General features: G+C 46.3%; 1 protein-coding gene across 2 annotated transcripts in view; it reads right to left on the reverse strand.

Annotated features, from left to right (window-relative positions):
- PDPR (pyruvate dehydrogenase phosphatase regulatory subunit) overlaps nt 1–10349 on the reverse strand; it is a 45239-nt gene extending 34890 nt beyond the window's left edge. The window contains exons 1-3 of one of the 2 annotated variants that reach the window (XM_015429713.1): nt 10225–10349; nt 6929–7217; nt 1102–1235 (exon numbers count right to left, since the gene is read on the reverse strand). In XM_015429713.1, coding sequence (XP_015285199.1) covers nt 1102–1235; nt 6929–7155 — 361 coding nt within the window. In that variant the 5' untranslated portion in view covers nt 7156–7217; nt 10225–10349. Of the gene's footprint in view, nt 1–1101; nt 1236–6928; nt 7218–10022; nt 10083–10224 lie in introns of those variants that run through there. The other variant, XM_015429714.1, reaches the window with a different exon arrangement.
- Nucleotides 10350–17322: the final 6973 nt, after the last annotated feature.

A 17322-nucleotide genomic window follows, 5' to 3' on the forward strand; every position in this document is an offset into this window, starting at 1 on the left:
CTTGGAACTTCATGACAGTGTGCGATTGGACCTGGCCCCCATGGCAGCCACTTTATGATTGGCCCCATCCCCCACCCATGACAGCCATTTTGATACGGTGCCCACGACCGGTTCTCATAATTCCAGAAGTGCCCCAGAGACTCCCGTGCAAAGGGGTGTCACAAGCTGGGGCACCCTCTTGCCCTGACATAGGATGAAGAAGTAGGGCTCAAAGCAGCACCCCCCAGACTGGATAAGGCCTGATTCCTACCTCTTCACATCGGTCATCAGAAACATGCAAAAAAACTAACTTGACCCAGTTCCCCTCCTTTGATGGATCCTGCCCTGTAGACCCTCTTGAGAACAGTGGAATAGCTGACCATCATCCAGCCATGGCACTGCAGTCACAAACGCAAGTGGAGACACAAGAAACAGAATTCAGCATCCTGTGACTCTTGACTGGGTGGGGCATGGGGGCTAAACAAGCTTATATTCCTTACACCTGAAGCAACAGACTTAGAAATATGCAGGACACGCTCAGTGAGATTAACCTAAAAAACTGTGAAAATGTCCTGCTAGCCCAGTTTGCTCAAGTTACAAGGCTAGACAGTGCTTTCAGACAAAAATTGAAGTTCAGCACTTGGGGAATCCAAACTGTGTCAAGAAAAGCTAGACTTCTGCACCCTGTGTAAACTGGGCACATTTCTACAATTTGTCTTATTTTACATAACACATTCTGGGTTCGCTAGTCCTAAGGGAGGTGTAACAAGCCATGCAGGGCACTGGAGACCACCCTTCCCCCACCCAGAGAGCATAGTTAGCCACCTTACTGAGATTTCAGCAGAAACCACCTACACATTTCAAGAAAAACTCCCCTCTGCAACTGATAAATAAATGTAATAATTTGAGAACACAGAAAAGATAAGCTTAGCAAAATAGATAATAAATTTAGAAATCTAACAAGCAGAAGAAATGATAAAGTCTCTTGTTATATGTTGTGGGGGGTAGTTAGGGGTTGTTTGTATGTGTGTTTGTATGTCTGTAGTATATAATAGAAAAAATAATAAAAGTGTACCCTTGGGTACTTATAAAAAAAGAAAAAACAAAAACTCCCCTCTTTACCAGTTTTTATCCCCGTCTCTTGCTCGAGTTGTTGGTAGAGCTTATTCGAGTAGTCAGCCATCTTTAGCTCAATGGACAGGTGCCGTGCGGTGCTCACGATCCCTGCACAGAATCTGGTGGAACCAGCAGCCAGCCTGAGAAGGAGAACCCAGAAACAACTCTGCAGAAACCCTAAATGAGAGTCCTAACAATTTGCTTAAGCACTTTTCATTTGCAACGTGCTTTCTTATCCCTTTAACCAAAGCCACTGCTCCTGTTCTGATGAGAAAACCAGGAATGGCAACTTGACTCTGGCAAAGATGGGGTTAAAACTGTATTACTGGCTCTCTCTTGTTTGCTGTCTAGTATGGCCGATGCCAGGCCCACAACACAAGTGGAAACTTAATCAGCAGATAGGCCACGGGACGCAGCAGTAGGGTGCTCTGCCTCGCAGTAGCCACTCTGCAGTTCTCGAAGGAAGAAAGCATCAGCCCTCAAACAGAACAGTCAAGAGCTCCCGTGGGATTCAAAATCTTCAGCCTGCTCCTTGGCAACTACACTGCTCAGCTAGGTAGCATTCAGGATCCCACAAACAAACCCCTGTTTGATAATCTGCACGTGTTCCATGCACTATATAAGAAGGGGGTAAATTCAAATGGCACAGGGGCTTGAAAATCTTTTGCTTGCATTTTTTTTTAAAGGAAAAGGACTCTTAGGTCTTAAACATGTAAAGAAAGGTTTCATGATATTAGGGCCCAAGAAACGGCAGCATGAAGAGAGGCTTCCAAGAGCAGAGCTGGACAGGGCCATCCATTGTGTTTCTGTATTGCAGTTTTTTGCCCACTCTAGGACTCCTTTGGTGCATACAGAGGACACCTTTCCATGCCCATAGCAATATCCAGTGGGGAGACCAAGGAAGGTTTTCCAAAGAAAGGAAATTCCTGTTCCCCCACGATAACCCTGTGCTTCCTTCAGGAAGTCTACCATGCAGATGGCATGGCCCACCCACTGGGCCTTATCAGGGACCACAAAGAGCAGGGCAAGCAGAGGCACATGAGAGGCCAGGAGTGGATGGGTCAGATGCACCAATATTCAGGATTCCCTACATTTCTGTCTCCTATTCCCTGGAGACAGGATCTGGGACTTAGATTTGCATTATCTAACAATGGCTGGAAGAGACAACACATCACCTGAAAGCGGCCAACTGGAACCAACTTATTAACATTGACATTCATGAAGGCACCATGATTTATCATTGGTTCATTACCCAGTCTCTCTCTCCACCCAGCCACCGTTTTCCTGTGTTTCATGGCAACCCTTCGAGCAGCAACTTCCTTTTAAAATTCTCTGCAAACAATTTGATGAATGAACGATACAAATGAACAGCAACAACTTAGATCTGCATTCACACCATCAGGAACTGTGCTTTTCACCTTCACCTAGTCTGTTCCTCGCCCACGGTAAAAACCAAAGCTTAGAAGAACAGTCCAGAGGTGGTACCTTAAAGACTAACAAAAGCAATTCAAGGATACATTTTTGTGAATCAGAGCTCACTCCAACACGGGCAATTTCAAGGATTATTCATACTGAGAGAAATGTAAGTATTTAGGGCACCACTAGACACCTGCGTGCATTTCCCACTACAGGCTAACAAGGCTACCCCTCTGGAGCTAAGTCAGAAGAAGTTATTTAGCATGTGTGATGTGTGCAGGTGTCTGTTAGTTGTAGCCGGCACAGGATTTGTGAAGCAACACAGACGCCAAACACCCAGAGCCTCTGCTAAGCTCTTGTTGTGGCAAGCAGTATTTTTAGCCACCTGCTGACAAGAAGCCCATTCTCCCCTCCTTCCCAGAAGCCTTAAGGAGAAGTAGAGGGGCTCAGCTGCAAGGAGGACTTTCCACCTTCGAGGAATATCACAGCAGCAAGAGCAAAGTGAAGGGCAAGCACTTGCCCTTGCATTCCGCTTGCAGGCAACACAGACTCCTAAGCGGCGGGAAAGCAACCAGCTGGATCTGAAGGGGCTCCCTGCATCCTTTACCGTCCTGGAGCCTCATGCAGACCACCATCCACAGTGCAATGCCCTCCAGCATCAACTGAGGCACTCTGCAAAGTTGTTCTTTCCTAAACAGGAACTGCTCTTGTTCGAGAATCACTTCCAGCATTGACTGAGCCTTTATATGCCTCGGAGACAAGGTGGAAAAGTGGAGGAATGGGGAAAATCCAGCAGCCATTATTTTATTATTTTAAAATGATATATTACATGCTTTCCCATTTTTATGAAGCCTTCCAGGCAACCTGCAAACAACAGATATGGCTAGAAGTAGTTATTGCTGACTAGTGTCCTTTTCTAAGGGGCTTCCTTACAGACCCTTGGTCTACCAAAGGCAGTCTTGTCTACTCTGACTAGCAGCAGCTGTCAAGGTCTTTCACATCACCCCCTGCATGATCCTTTTAACCGGCAATGCCAGGGATTGAACTGGCATCTTCTGCAAGCAAAGCAGGGGCTCTAACACTAAGCCCTAAATGAAGCTGCTATACTGAGTCAGACCACTGGTCGATCCCTCTGTCTGGCAGCAGCCCTCCAGGCTCTCAGGGGGAGGTGTATCCCGTCACCTGCTACCTGATCCTTGTAACTGGAGATGCCAGGGATTGAACCTGGGACCTTCTGCATACAAAAAAAAGGTGCTCTGCCATTGAGTTACAGTTGCCCAGGAACAGTTCTGGTCTCCAGTTGTGCACTGCTTTGTTTACTCTATTTAGATCCACCCACATTATGACCTCAGGTACGAGCTCTCTTTAGCTAGTTGGCTACTCACGTGCTTCTCTCCCACCCACCCACCCCACGCTCTTGGTTTGATCACACACTCCTTACTGCCAAGGAGCTACTTGCCACGGTCTTGGTTTGATCACACACTCCTTACTGCCAAGGAGCTACTTGTCCCATGCCTAAAGAGTCCCAGGTGCCTCGGAGTATCACATACACTAGCTGAAGGAATAGTTCAGCCAGGTGAGGAGGAGGAGGAGGAGATTGGATTTATACCCTGCCCTTCACTACCCAAAGGTGTCTCAGAGCGGCTTACAAACTTCTTTCCCTTCCCCTCCCCACAACAGACACCCTGTGAAGTAGGTGGGGCCGAGAAAGCGCTTACAGAAACTGCTCTTTTTCAAGAACAACTGTGCCAGAACTATGGCTTGCCCAAGGTCATCCAGCAGGTGCAAGTGTAGGAGTGGGGAATCAAACACAGTTCTTCCACATTAGAGTCCATGCACTTAACCACTACACCAAACTCTAGTAGTCTGTCCCCTTCCGTCACTGTCTTCATCCATGGGGTGAAGACCTGCCCTCTGAGGGCAGGTGATCTTTAGTCTTACAAGGAGTAAAGATAGTCCTCTCTGATTTTAAGCAAAACATGCCCCCAGTTTTGAGTCATTAAATGTTTCACGTGTCAGACACAGACAGAGTTGCTATACCTTTAAGAGCTCCATGGGATCTCTTCATCCTCCAGTGCGGCGGGGGGGGGGGGGGGGATTCTGCAGTTGGGCCAAGTTACTGTCATGGCAGCGTTGTGCCCCAGCAAACATAAGGGGATAACAAGGCCAAGATGCTATGGGGTGTGGGGGGGGGATTCTAGGACTGCTTGCCCAGCACATTTCCTTTTTAAAGTTCTCACTCCTTTGCTGGCCAAATATAAACATGGCAGTTACCTTACATGCAGCCTGAGTGCACACAGCATTAAGCATGGTTTTGGCACACTGACATCAACAGTTCCAGCGTGCCTAACTTGGCACAGAACTGCAACCTTAGGCGCTAAGAAGATAAATGCATAAAAGCAAACACTTGTAGAACACGTGGACAAAAGCACAATGTTAAGTCAAGGACCGTACAGAAGATAAAATAGCACCCTAAGCTTACTTCCATCTACCTGATTTCAATGGACAATACTTCTTAATAACTTTCTTTTCCTTTCCTTTAATCTGATTAAAGCTCTTGACTAAATGTCCTGAGCAGTCAAAAACCCGTCTGCACAAAACACTAAACCAATGGAAAACTCGTGCAACAGCAAGGGTATGGTTAGATAATTTCTTAATAACTAACGAGTCATCAGCCTTTGTTTGAAGAAATTCCAACTCATAAAAAGAAGAAAAAGCACAAATTCAGCAGCAGAAAAAACTGAGTTTATGCAGCCAGGATTTGCAAAAACCACTTTATAAGCTGAGGAAAAAATATGTGTTAAAGCCCTAAGAGAGCTATACCACATCAGACTTTTATATGCATATTTTTTCATTGCCATATTTTAGCCTTCATCAAAGAAGTTTGGGATAGCAAATATGGCATGCTTGAAACAATTTTGTGAGGTAGGTTTGGCTGATACTGTGACTATCCCAAGGTCACCCAGTAAACTTCAGGAGCAAGTGCAAATTCAAGCCCAGACCCCTGCAACATAAACCTCATTCTTTAAGCCAGGGGTCTCTAATGTGGTGCCCACTGACACATTTCCTAGCATCCACCAAGTGTTTTTAGAAAGTGGGTAGGGCCAAAGCAGGGCTTTTGCCCAGCAAGGCTTCTGATGGGGGGCTGGAAATTTCATTAACTGCACAGATTTTTTAAAATGCTGCTTTGGCAACAGCTGCTGCCATGGCACAAAGATGACTGAAGGTGACTGAAGGTAAGCTGTGGCTGGTTCCACCTCCTGCAGCACACATTTTGCAGCTGTGCCCACCTTGCTGTGTCAGAATTCCAAAGGTGCCCACAGGTTCAAAGGGGGGGGAGGCTACTGTAAGTACTAGGTGATAGGTTATCAGCAATGCGCCCTCTAAGCTGTGGAGTCTTGTGAGCTAAAATTCTACTTGGTGACCTACTGGCATTGAAGCTATGAGTGAGTGATTTGGCTACTGCATAAATTAGTTTGCTCTGGAGCCATCCTTCCTGAGCTAAGACAAAAGTATGTAAGCCAGAGGCTAAAAAACTGTGAGCTAGCTCACACTAACTCAGCTTAGAGGGAACACTGGTTATCAGTAACAACCACCACTATTAATATTTATTAAGCTTTTGCAACACCCAGATGCTGTTTAAAGAAACGTTAAGCAGACGAAGTCTAAGCCTTCAGGTTTATGGTATAAGACAGGACAGACAAGGAAAGTGAGGGACAGAAGCTTGACAAATGAAAGTCCAGGTCAAGGGGGAAAAGAAGTTAATTGAAAAAGTACAAGAGACAACAAACATTTCAGACCATTTAGAGGTGAAATGGTATGAATACTGGAAGAAGGAAATTCCAGCTGTAAGGTATCACTAAGGTACTGCAACAGAAAATGGAGCAGAGATTAAAGAACTGCTGCCTGCAGAACAGTTCAACATCAGAGTGAAATATCCTAGGCTTCTCTTAATGGGTTACATATGGGAAGCATTCTAAAAATGGGGAGTATTTAAATATGTGGGGCTCACCTGTGTTCTGAACAGGACTGTTGCACAGAACACATGCTTTGTCCAAACTCCTGCTTTTGAATCCCAGGGCAAGGTTGTAGATAGTTTGCAACCTTGCTAAAGGTAAGGGGTGCAAGCCTACTGAGTGCCTGAAAAGGAAGACCTTTTGGGTGCATCACCGTGAGTTCCACAACGGAAGAAAATTGGGATTATTAATATAAATAAATATACAGATCAGCCCTCTGTTAAGACTCTACAGTCAGCTAGTCAGCAGCTACGGTATATGGCCACTTCACATTTCCCAGTCAGATAGATCATCAGCTACATTTTCTACAACAAAAAGGTTTTATCAGGTTCCACAGGTCCACCTACAGCAACAAAACCCTTATTTTTGCTTTAGCAAAGAAAGAAAAGCTTTGTCTTTACCTGCCCTGTTCCAGCAAAACAATGTCCTTCCATCCTAGTTTGGAGAGGTGATATGCCACCGAAGTGCCCATGATTCCACCCCCACAGATGACCACCTGCGCATGAGTCGGAAGAGGTACTAGGTGAGGTTCTGCTCCACTTGTACTGCTGCGCCGGGAACCAGGTACAATCCTCCATCCTGGGCTGCCTCTTTGCCACCGGACATCAGCCAACAGTCGAAGGAACATTGTAATGCTGGTCTGTCACCTCTCCCCAGTGCCCCGCAGATAATTTCCCACCGTTGTTTTTGCTGGAAAACAAAAGAGGCCTTCTCATCAATCACTGGAAATGTGCATTGATTTGTTTACAAAAATTATATTCTGCTTTTCTGCCTTCATACGGGCCGCCAAGGCAGCTAACAATTTAAAACATACGAGTTAAAAATCACATTTAAAAACCTTTAAAATCAAACCCCCCTCCCTGACACACATCAATAAAACAAATTAGAGAGTTCAAATATGTACAAAGACACAAAAACAGCAATTAAAACCTTGGTCAAGAAGGAGGGATCACTGTGGGATTGCCAAATGAAACAAAAATGTCTTCACCTAAAAATTTCTTATCAATAAAAAATGTCTTCACCTGCTAGCAGAAGATGGCAACAGAAAGCAATAAATGAATCTATCTGGGGAGAGAGATCCAGAGGCCTGGTGCTATGACCTAGAAGGCCTTCTCCCAGATTGAAGAAGAGTTGGTTTTATACCCCACCCTTCACTACCTGAAGGAGTCTCAGAGTGGCTTAAAATCACCTTCCTCTCCCCACAACAGACATCCTGTGATGTAGGTGGGACTGAGAGAGTTCTGAAAGAACTGTGACTGGCTCAAGGTCACCCACCTGGTGGAGAATCATACCTGGTTCTCCAGATCAGAGTCTGCTGCTCTTAACCACTACACCAAACTGGCTCTCAAGATTGCCACTTGCCTAACCCCAGGGCATCCAAAGCAGGGCCTCTGAAGATGACCGTAATGGCTGGGTGGATTCATAAGGGCGTAGGCAGTCCCTCAGGTATGTTGATCCCAAACCAGACGGGGCTTTCAAAGTCAAGTTTAGCACTTGGGGGGGGGGAATCTAGCACCTTGAACTGTGCCCAGAAACAAACTGGGAGCCAATGTAGATAGGCCAAGACTGAAGCAAATAAGGTCCCTATCACCCAAACCAGTCGATATACTGGCTGCAGCATTCCACACCAACTGAAGCTGATGAAAGGCACTTTAGGCCACCGTTGCCACCTGCTCACCCAGCAGTAAGCCTGGGTCCCAGAGTACACCCAGACTACAGACCTGTTGCTTAAAAGGGAGTGAAACCTCACCCAGAGCAGGTGATACCTTAAATCCCAGGTCAGACCTTCTGCCCACCAGTAGCAGTTCCATCTTGCTGGGCTTCAGTTTATTAGTCTGCAACCACTCTAAAACTGCCTCCAAGCACTGGTTCAGGGTTTTTACTGCTTCCTTGGAGTCAGACAGAGTTGAACATTATTTGCATATTTATTTATTTATTTATTATTTCGGTTTCTATCCCGCTCGAACCCCCCCATGGGTCTCTATTGGCGACAACTGAACCCAAATCAGATTATCTCCATCAGTGGTTTCATAGAGATGTTAAAAAGCAGAGAGGACAAGATGGAATCTTGCAGGGCCCCACAAACCAAGGAGCAGCAGACCCCCAACACCAACTTTTGAAACCATCGCAAAACGGCGCCTCCCAGTTCCAGCCCAAATAGGTGGTCCAGAAGGATACCATGATTGATAACATTAAAAGCCCCATTAGAGGTTCAGGAGAATCGACAGAGTCACACTCCCTCTATCCATCTTGTCCCGGCACAAGTCACCTAGAGCAACCAAGGCTGTTTCAGTTCCACAACCAGGCCTCAACTGAGACTGGTTCATACGAATTCATAAGAATTCTCCAGTATGCTAACCAATATTGCTTTTAAATATAAAGGATCTGCCTTGGCTTTTGCGACACTCAGAAGAAAGACAAGTGTACAAATACACTAAATATATAAGGAAATGCTTTTTACCAAGTATGTCCTTTCTCTATTTCTATTAAAACCTTATCTATTAGAGATTAGACACCATGTAAAAGACCCTGATGCTGGGAAAGATTGAAGGTCAAAGAAGACGGGGACAGCAAAGGATGAGATGGTTAGACAGTGTCATAGATGCAACGAACATGAAGTTGAGCCAACTTCAGAGGACGGCGGAAGACAGGAGGGCCTGGCGGGATCTGGTCCATGGGGTCGTGAAGAGTCGGACTCAACTATGCGACTGAACAACAAAAAAGACTGAACCTAGGACATTGCAAACAATGAACGCCCCTCTCCCTTGAAGATCACTGTATACACTTGGGCCTGTAATTATCTCTCAGCCAACTTGCCACACAGAGATGACATAGAGAAGAGAATAACTACTGGGTGACCTTGAGTCAGTCATAGCGTCTCACAGTGTATCCTTCCTCACAGGAATGTTTTGAGGATAAAACAGACACAGCAGGAAATCCCCATTCTGTTATGAAGATCACTGCATGACCTTGGGCCAGTCATTCTCTCTCAGCCTATAAAATCATTGAGAAGGTAAAACAGAAAGAGCCACATGTACCAGCTACAGCTGCCAACTGCAGGCTGGGAAATTCCTTGACATTTGAGCGCAGAGTTTGGAGAGACTAAAACTTGGACAGAAGGAGTGATGTGATGTCATACATTCCATCCTCCACAGCTACCGCTTCTTCCAGGGAAGCTGACCTTTATAGTCTTTATACAGGTTACCTGTTTAATGCCAGGAAAACACCAGGCCCCACCTGGAGACTGGCAACCTTCTATACCACCCCAAGCTCTTGGAAATCAGTGGGAAACAAACGTGGCAGGCAGGGATTCTGAAAGGCAAACTCTACAAAGAAAGCCGGAGTAAACTCACTGGCATCAACTCAGCGTATATGGGCTATCCGAGAATTCGGAGTACCTCACATCCATTAACTTCGGGATGAATTACACCAGCCTGACAAGGTAAGTCAGCATTAACTGCAACAGAAGGCAATGACCGGGAAAGGCTGCCTTACCAACTGCAAGCGGGAGGCCCTTTGTCTTAGCGGGAGTTCATATTAGCAGTACCAGCTCACCTTCCATGCTCTTCTTACTTGTCATAGCCCCGCCCTCACCATTCTCATTTGCATTCCTGGCCCCGCCCCAAACGCGCTTGCCTAAGCCCCACGGCTGGTGTTTCCATTTCCAGGCCCCGCCTCACCGCTCTTATCTGCATACCTTGGCCCCGCCCCCGCTGTTGTTGCGGGCCGGGCGCAGCTTGAGAGGAGACGGCGGGCGAGCGCCTCGCCTACGCTAGAACCCCGTAGCCCCCTTCCCCCTCCCCTTTTCCCGGGCGACCTTCTTCTTTCCCTTCCTGGTTTTCTCGCCTGCGCTTTACGGCAAAGGACGCGCGACAGCAAAGCGACTGGCACCGTATGTCAAAGTGCGACTCAATCAGCGCCCAAAGGCCTTGCGCACGCGTAGCACCGTAGCCAATCAGCAGCGAAGATCTCTGCGCATGCGTATTTACTGGGTCATCTCACTCCGAAACGGACCAATGGGAAGGGGGTGCCAGAAAAGGGGATAAAAGTAGGTTTAGGTTTGCGCAGGCACACTAGGTTTGTATCCTAGATTGGGTGCGAAGGAGCTGGGACGGAATTTGTTTTCCTAGGCGCGTAGAAAATGCTTCGCAGCTGCTCGGGAAGGGCATGCATATTTCCCTAAAATGCAGTTTTGACTGCCAGAGGCCGGCGAGGAGGCCTTTGTTAGATCTACACATCCCTGCAAGCCCATACTGCGAAAGGGCTGGAATCGAAGCTTCACAGGGGTAGTTTTCCTACTGCCGTAGGCTCTGGGCGAACGCCTTCACCTGCAAGGTCGCTGAAGGGACGGGCGGCATTTCTAGTGCACTGGAAACGCTGGAAGGCAGTCCTGCTATACTCGACAGCAATTTGCCCTGCATTATTGGGGGGAGGGGGGGGGCACCGCAACGCGTAAGAGCGGCATAAAAATTAAAATCCACTTGGACCCTTTTGCTATATTCCTTGCCATAACCCCGCCTCCACCTTTCTCGTCTGTCTGAAAATAGTAAAGGTTTCCCTTACTCTAAAGCCAATCGAATCCGACTCTAGGAGGCATTGCTCATCTCGGTTTCCAAGCCGAAGAGCCGCGCTGTCCAAAGACGTTTCCGTGGTCACGTGGCTGGCATTACTAAACGGGTCTCGAACTGCTGAGCTACTGACCTTCTGGTCTGCAGCTAAGTGTCTTAACTATTGAGCCCCCGCAGCTCACTGTCTGAAAATAACAATGTAGAAAGTGCTACTGTTAACAGCATAGTCCAGTGCATGCTTATTCCAAAATCCATAGTATTGAATAAATTTTATTCTAAATAATATATTATTTAGAGGAATGTGTGTATAGGACTACAGTGTACGCACACACTGATGACTGAAATGTATAGGTTTAGTCAATCTGCATATATTTGTGTGTGAATAACAACATAGAAAGGAAGGTATAGATAGGAACTCTCAGGCTGGGGGCAAGTGATGCTCTGTATTCTTGGTGCTTGGGGGGCAACAGTGGGAGGGCTTCTAGTGTCCTGGCCCCACTGCTGGCACCTGATATTTTTGGCCACTGTGTGACCGAGTGTTGGACTGGATGGGCCATTGGCCTGATCCAACATTGGTTTATCTTATGTTCTTATGAAGCCTATGTAAGCATAGTACGTTAGAGATCAAAATTGCGAGAAGTGTCCTAAAGGCAGCCCCAGGCTGCTGAGGGTTTATTTTAAGGACTGTCTTTACTTTGGTGCACCATTACTCGTGTAGGTTTCCTTTACCCCCACAACTGGTTGCAAACCATATCAAAACAGACAGCCATACCAAGAAAAGTGACCGATAAAATATTTTTGCACCAATTAAGGATCTACATGTTTATTCAGACTCCACGGATGTTACAGATGGAACTCCTATAGAAATAAAAATTGAACACCACACAGTTGAGAGGCCACCAGTTCACTTCACGCGAGATGTAGGTTCAGCCATCAGTAGAGTCTGTACTGTGAACTTTGCCCTCTCACCAGTCTTTGTTTAGAACCAAAAGGAAATTGGCTGTCACCTCAAGTCTGCAACACATTTGACCAGCAACTTTTGAACCTTCAATCTTCAAGGCACTCTTTCTATGATGACTGGGTCTACTGAGGAACGCCTGTGCACACATAGAATTACCTATATCTCTGCTCAAGCAAACTGGGCTTCACCCATATGTCACACACCCAGTGTTGTAGGGGAAAACAGCTGTACTGGGTAGAGTCTTTCAGAGACTATCATTACTGAGCTGGCAATATATTTTACTTCAGTGGAGGGAAAGAATTCTAGAAGGCCATTTGCCCTAGCTAGATGATCTGCACTTCCATCTGCGGTTATTCAAGGCAGGTACAATAAAAAACCCTACTCTGAAAGGCTATGCCCATGCCTTTTAAGCATCGGTAGAGCATATGTTCTTCAGCTGTCCATTTTACAGGGAGGCTGGTCTTAAAATTATTACCCCATTAGTCGATAGGACACCTGGGCACATTAATACAAAGCAAGGCTTCACTGGCTCCTATCAGATAAGAATGCAGAGATTACACATTCAGTTGCTGAGTTTTGTGCATTAATTCTTAGATTGCAGGAATCGCATCTTAAAAGTTCTTAAATTCAGACTTCTATTTTTGTATATTTTGACTTTTCCCCCCTTTCCCTCACGTATTATGCTTACTCTTTATGTTGATCTTATTTAATGAAACTGGTCTCATTGTAGAAAGTCTGTTTACCAAGCACAGTTGGGGGGGGGGGCATGATGTCATGGGGCAAGCTGGGGAGGGCCCAAGCTGTTCTGCTAGGCTGCCCCTTTCCAAGTTGAGACAATTTGTTTTTCAACACCTGGGCCAGGGATCTAGTCAAATGGACATCTTGAGGACAGCATTTTCTCCAGCCCTAATCCAGATAAGGCCAGGGTAGCTTGATCAGATCTCAGAAGTTAAGCAGGGTCAGCCCTGGCTAGTATTTGGATGGGAGACTACCAAGGAATACCAGGGTAAAGACGTGGAACCAGGCAATGGGCAAACCATCTCTGAACATCTCTTGCCTTGAAAACCCTATGGGGTCGTCGTAAGCCAAACTGTGAGTTGATGGCAAAACAACAACAATGAATTTTCTCCAGAGTTAATAGTGCTGAAATTTTTATTGTCTGTGATACTTTTAGGCAGGTTTTGTTTTTTGCATCACCTACATTTGACATTGTTTCCTGGATGTATATTATGACCTCCTGTTTCCTCTAAATTGTGGATTCCAGTTTACTGGATCCTGTTAACGTAGGAAATCCATGTTACTGAATGTATTATACTGTTTTTATTTCATTTGTCTCCAAGTGTGTAATCCCGTTTTACTGCTTTGTTCTTAATCTTGTAATCTGCCTTCAGTCTCAACGAGAAAGGTAGATGATAAATGAAGTGAATAAAGAAAAGCAGGCTACTCCAAGCCAGCTACGGTGCTTCCCACCCCCCAAGCACTGGAGTATGTTCACCTGTCGTGGATTATAAGAGTTCCCAGCAGAGTAGGGCACATTTTTTAAAAAAATCTGCTGAAGATGCCCCAAACTGAAGCCAGTTTTGGCTGAAGATCCTGGAGGTTTTTTGTCATCTTCTGGGTGTGGAACAACGGTAAGAGTGTGTGTGTGTGGGGGGGGGGGGGGTTAAATTTGTGCATTTCCTGTATTGTCCAGGGGGTTGGACTAGATGACCCTGGAGTCCCTTCCAACTCTGTGATTCTATGATAACCATACGAATGCCAAGCACAAATTAGCGTAACAACCCCCCCCCACACACACACACACTCTACAAGCTTCAACTTCAGGCATATTCAGAAGGACCATTACAGGGTGCAATGGAGGAAGATCCTCAGGTGATGGAGAGACAAGCAAACAAGTAAAAACCTGCAGCCTCTTTTTTTTATTAAATTCTCCCATTTCATCTGTACAGAAAAAATGCACATTATGTTCAGATTCTCAGTTAACAATTCAAAAATTACACAGCATGGACATGTAAAAACAAGAACGGCCAAGAGTATTATACATAGAAAGGGAAAACAATTTACAAAAAAAAAAAATCTTATTAGTGTTACATTTAAAAAAAAAAAAAAGGAGTAAAGTCAGTCAACGTTTCCTGTATGATCTACCACTGACTTTTCCCATAGGGCTTGTTTTGCAAGCTGAAGGAGGGGTTTCGAACTGAACCACTAGATACCATCCTGAGACTGATCTGTGCGCCTACAGGCCTCTTTCCTCAAACACAAGAATGTCAGTGCAGGCCACAATCATTTCCCATCAGCAGCCACCACAATTAATGAGTTCCAAAAAAATTGTAACTGAAGGGGAAACATACCCTGCCCTGCAATGTGTGCACAGGAGGCTCTGCACCAACTATAGGTCCCCTCCGGATAGATGCATTGGCCAACGGTGAGTATCACATGTGTGGAATTCACACAACCACCCACAATAGACACAGAAGCTGTTGATTTTCCTGCTGGTTGTGGCTAATCCAGACAGTCTAGCAGGAGAAACATGAGTGGCAGAGCAGAAATCAGTCTAAATGGGGCTGGTAGTATTCTACCTAAAGATAATTTCAAATCCCTCCCTTTTGGTCTGGTGCTAGACAGACTCGAGAAGAATTCTTAAATGTATGCACAGAAGCCAGCTTGGCCCCATTTGCACAAAGAGAAGCAACATGTCTTGTGCCTACCAGTCAGCTGCTGCATGTAGCTCATTTTTTTGTGATAAAACACTCAAGGCAAGCTGCTTCTAAGTGCTGCTGCTGATGTATGCGTGTGTGTGTGTTTTTAAGGAAAGGCATGCTCCCCAAGACAGCCTCTACGCAAAAACTCTGCACAAACATCCCATTTCTCACGCCTCTGCCAATCAGTGGCTAAGGAAGAAAAGCAGACCGTTTCTCCCAATGGCCTTTAAACAGCCTCTTCCCACCTTCCTCAGGTGCCAGCACTTCTCCGTCCTGCACCCCCCTGGTGAAACTAAATGCAATGTCTGTGATGTCATGCATTTTAAAAAACTAAATAATCATTCAATAAGCTTCAGGGCAAGGGGGGATACTTAGCTCTTGGGATGGTCAGCCCTCTGCCTTCTGCTATGACGAGGAATGTTTGAGGAATAAGTGTGAAGCCCAAAACTGCACAGAGGCATCATGGGAGCTGAGACTTCAGGAATTGTGTGCCTGAGGCCTGCTTTACTTTAACTGTAAGAGCCCCTTCGCATCTCTGTAAAATGAGGCTCGTGGAGTGTACTGACTTCCTATAATGGCATGGGGGCTCTACCTCTTCTCGGGCATGTACCAGCTCCAACAAGTATCACCCGCACAGTTCACACAACCACAGACCCGTCTCCTCTTGGCCTTTTGCGCTTCAGAAGCATTGTATGCCTACAGTGGAAATGAAGCAAGATGCATTGGGAAGTAAATACTGCTTCTTCTTCTAAGCGGCATTTGCTCTTTTCCACTAACGGAGCACACTAGCCAGGACCTGGGGGGGGGGGGGGGGGGGGGGGGAAACCATAAGAGAATCTTTCTTGTGTGTTACACTTTACGACACTCAACTGGTGAACTTGGGGCCTACTCACCCTTAGGAGCACAATTTCAAGAGCACCAAGCTTCAAGGCCAGTGAAAGGTCCTCTCCCATACCTTGGAGTGAATGAGCTCTGCCCATGTCTTCTTCAGCTCCCACCATGCGAGCAATAGCTCCAACAACCCTGCCATTTATCTTCTACACTCCCTCATTCAGGCTTTACAGGCTAGCTTCAGAGCAGCTGCTGGCCTTCCACACTACCCCATCCCCAATTCTGGATGGTAAGAGATGCAATCATGTTCATTGCTACAATCAAGAGTCCCAGAAGCCCAAGGCTGGTATCTCAGGAGAAGATTCTCAATCAAGTTAGCTGACAGATCAACAAAACATTACAGGGTCCTTTTTTTTTCTTGGGAGACTAGAGACTTTGGAAAGCACTAACTGGGGAGCCATGGCACATACCCCTTTTTCAGTCCCACCTCTCAGAGGATCAGTGACTCCAGAAGTAGGAGGGGGTGGTGTTGGGTGAAAATTCATCCAGTGGCTGTGGTCCACGGAAGCCTTCAGCATTTACACGAGGGGGCAGGTCCAGCAAACCTGCTTCCCCAATCACATCCCCTCGAATCTGGAGGCCTGAAACAGTGAGTGGTCATCAGAAAACCTGCACAAGCTTTTTTCCATAGAGTAGACCTTGCATTGTTCTCTCCAGCAGGATGAAAAAAAGCTTTGCTAAAAAAGCTTAAATACGCTGTATCCCCCAAGCGTTTCAAGGGGAAGCAGGAAAGAAAATTCACAGTATTGGTTATGCACAACAAGTCTATCCACACCGTGACGCGGCAAAGTTAGGCCCCTCTGCTTTTGCAGAATTAGTGGAGAATGATATTTCCCTAGCTACACAAAGGGGGGGGGGGACCACAGATCCTGTGCGCAACTGCTTGTCTGTGGCTGAGAGCCCAAGCCCACAATGTAACATTCCACCATATACACAGGCTACTGTATCTAGCAGGTTAATAGATACCCCTACTGTACATACCCTAAAGGTCTGTGCAACTGCTGCCATGCTTCATCTTCAAGCTCCTCCCCAATTAATAGACTACAGATGACACCTGCCACCTATTGGGGGGGGGGGTAGAAAGCCACTGGAAGCATTGCTTCAAGCGACTACGCCTCTCCCTTTTGGCTGAGCAAGAGTACAGCCCTCTCTCTCCTCCCCAGACCTCTGTGCCCCCCTTCCCTCTGCTGATCTTTCTTAATACTCTTTGCTACTTCTCATGACACTGAGGATCCCTTTGGCTGCACACTGGAGAGCAGGAAAACCTCACCCTCCAGTTCTTAATGCTGTTCCTGAACCAAAGGCGGTTCCGTGAGTGACATCATTATCCTGCAAACAGGCACACTGAGAAGGCAGGGGGTGCAAAGGGTTCCCCAGCTGTGGCCCACCCTATCTGACACTCCCCAGAGTGCCAAAACCTTTCCATTTTCCTCCTGGGAATACCCACTTGCTTACCCAACTGCACACATGACCCCAAGGCTTATCCAATGGCTTGTTTTAGAGTGTGATGCAGTTTCATAAGGGGTATCTTCAAGACTACTGAAGTTGCTTTAACTCTGGTCAATATATATGTTTTTTAATTTAGCCCAAAGGGGAAAAGATTAAAGGCATTGCCTTTGGCAAAAACTGCAAAGGACCGGGGGGGGGGGGGGCAAAAAAAAGGAAAACAAAAC

Source organism: Gekko japonicus, unplaced genomic scaffold (genome assembly GCF_001447785.1).
Source record: "Gekko japonicus isolate JY-2015 unplaced genomic scaffold, Gekko_japonicus_V1.1 scaffold815, whole genome shotgun sequence".
Classification (NCBI taxonomy): Eukaryota; Metazoa; Chordata; class Lepidosauria; order Squamata; family Gekkonidae; genus Gekko; species Gekko japonicus.